The 2,317-nt window shown below is 48.3% G+C and overlaps 1 protein-coding gene across 1 annotated transcript; it reads left to right on the top strand.

Moving 5' to 3' along the window:
* Positions 1 to 1,574: 1,574 nt before the first annotated feature.
* On the top strand, positions 1,575 to 2,060 carry LOC147497413 (uncharacterized). Its single transcript, XM_086562878.1, has one exon. It carries the CDS (start codon positions 1,575 to 1,577, stop codon positions 2,058 to 2,060), a length of 486 nt encoding a protein of 161 aa, XP_086419004.1.
* Positions 2,061 to 2,317: the final 257 nt, after the last annotated feature.

Genomic DNA, 2,317 nt, shown 5'->3' with positions numbered 1-2,317 from the left:
AAGGAACAGGTAGGTAGAACAAAGAGGGTGGCGGTGTAGGAACCGATGCCAGAGGCGGTGATTGATAAAGAAGGAGACAAAAGAGAGGAGCTAGAAACAAAAGAGACGTGGCTTATGAGAGAAGCGATTGGGAGGTTAAGAGAGGAGAATGAGGAGTTGAGAAGAGAGAAGGAAAGGGAAGAGGAAGAAGTAGGCGGAGAGCCAAGTGAGGGTTTGGAAGAGGAAGAGGATGGGCCGAATCTAGTTGAAAATCCAGTGACTGGCTTGACAGTCGAACAGGTGCAAGAGATGATAAATAGTGATAGGAAGCGAACCGGCAACAAACGAAGGGTCGTGGGGGAGCCGCCAGTCAGGTGATGGTCGGGCTAAACCACAACCCGCTAGCGGACGGTATTTGGGCCTTTGAGGTCCTAAAGCGTTTCAACCAGCCTAGGTTCGAGAAGTACGACAGTAAAGGAGACCCAGCGGATCACATTCTTCATTTCCGGCAGCAGATGCCACTATGGCAAGAGTCTCGGTATGACGGGCTGCGGTGTATGATGCTCCCTGCTAGTCTAAAAGGAGGGGCGTCAGACTGGTATTACTGGTTACCAGCGGGGAGCATAAGAAATTTTCAAGAATTGGAACAGGCGTTTATAGATCACTTCATACACCAGAAAAAGCATGTGGTGGATATCGCGGCACTATTCAATGTTCGACAGAGATCAGCAGAGCCAATGAGGGAATATCTTTGTTGGTTCAAGGCCGAGACATTGAAGGTTGTAAATTTGGATGAGAGAACCGCAGTGATTGCCTTTGAAAGAGGGCTGCGGCCAGGAACAGGAGTACACCAGTCGGTGGCGAAAAACGAGATTGAAACCTTGCATGAACTATATCCACGAGTGGAAAAATATATTAGATATGAGGACAGTATGTAGAAGGAATCTAAGAGGTCAGGGAAAGTAGTGCTATCGTTAGAGAAAGACCGGGAATACCGCAAGGCAGGCGCGACCGAAAAGGAAGGCGGGGGGTACCGCGGATACACACCAAGGACAGAGAGAAGCCGGGAGGGGATTCGAAGGGAAAACAGAGAAAGGAAGCCATACCGCGAGATAGAAGTGACGCTGCTGAATAGACCCTTGAGCAAAATATTACCGTTGATCAAGAACCTGCAGGAATATGAAGGGTCGCAGAACATCCCAAGAGAACTACCTGATAAACCTTTCTGCGCCTAGCACCAGATACGCAATCATGAGACCGACGACTGTTATGCACTAAAGTGGATGGTTCAACGTTTGGTGGAAAAAGGGGGGATGAGAGAGTTTGTAAAGGGAGCACAAAATGAGGAGCGTGTGCCGCGCCAGGATCGTATATTAGGAACTATTAATGTGATTTTCAGTGGAGATGTACTAAGTCATAATGCCCATAGAGACAGAGTGAGGAGGACCGCGAGCATCCAGCAAATCAATGATGGGTCAGAAAGGTCGCGACCTAGGTTAAGGTCAGCGGAAGACAGAGACAGGATTGTTTTTAGCAGTGCGGATCTATGGGTAGTGGATTCCCCCCATGAAGACGCGTTGGTCATCACAGTAGCAATGGGCAATTATATGGTGAAGAGGGTGTTGATTGATTATGGTAGTGCAGTGGATTTGCTGTTTAAAGGAGCTTTGGAAGAAATGGGGATTGATCCTAGGCAATTGAGGCCGCCGCGAACCAATTTATATGGGTTCAATGGGAGTATGATGGAGCCCATGGGAGAATTCTTATTGCTGGTAACCACGGGACCAGTGATGGTTACCGCACGGTTTATGGTGGTAGATTCTTCTTCTCAGTACAGCGCAATTTTAGGGAGACGGTGGATTCACGAGATGAAGGATGTCCCGTCGACGTACTACCAAGTGATACGGTTTCCCACCCCGACAGGCATGTGTGAAGTTCGCGGAGATCAGGTGACAGCCAAGAACAGCCATCGGGGTACAGTGAAACGGTTAATCCATGGACCAGAAGAGGCAAGCATAGCAATTACAGTGTACTGCTGGGGAAAAGGAAGAGGAGTCAACGGTGGGGCCGAAGACACTTGATGAGATTGAAGTAGTAAATATAGGGGAGGGGGAGGAAGAGAAGTTCACCTCGGTAGGGTCCAGTTTGTCGGAGGAATGGAAAAATAAGTTAATACAATTCTTGTTAGAAAACAAAGATGTGTTTGCATGGGTAATAGAAGATGTTACAGGATTAGATCCAGAGTTTGCGTTTCATAAGTTACACATGAAGGAAGATCCTAAGCCAGTGAGGCAGCGAATGCGGAGCATTAGACCGAAATATGCGGAGGGCATCCGCG

Source organism: Coptis chinensis, chromosome 5 (genome assembly GCF_015680905.1).
Source record: "Coptis chinensis isolate HL-2020 chromosome 5, ASM1568090v1, whole genome shotgun sequence".
NCBI classification, from domain to species: Eukaryota; Viridiplantae; Streptophyta; class Magnoliopsida; order Ranunculales; family Ranunculaceae; genus Coptis; species Coptis chinensis.
Note: the sequence above shows the minus strand (reverse complement) of the source record. Positions and strands in the feature narration are given on the sequence as shown.

Coding starts and splice junctions, on each gene's coding strand:
- LOC147497413 (XM_086562878.1), top strand. CDS start 1,575: ATGGGCAATTATATGGTGAAGAGGGTGTTGATTGATTATGGTAGTGCA.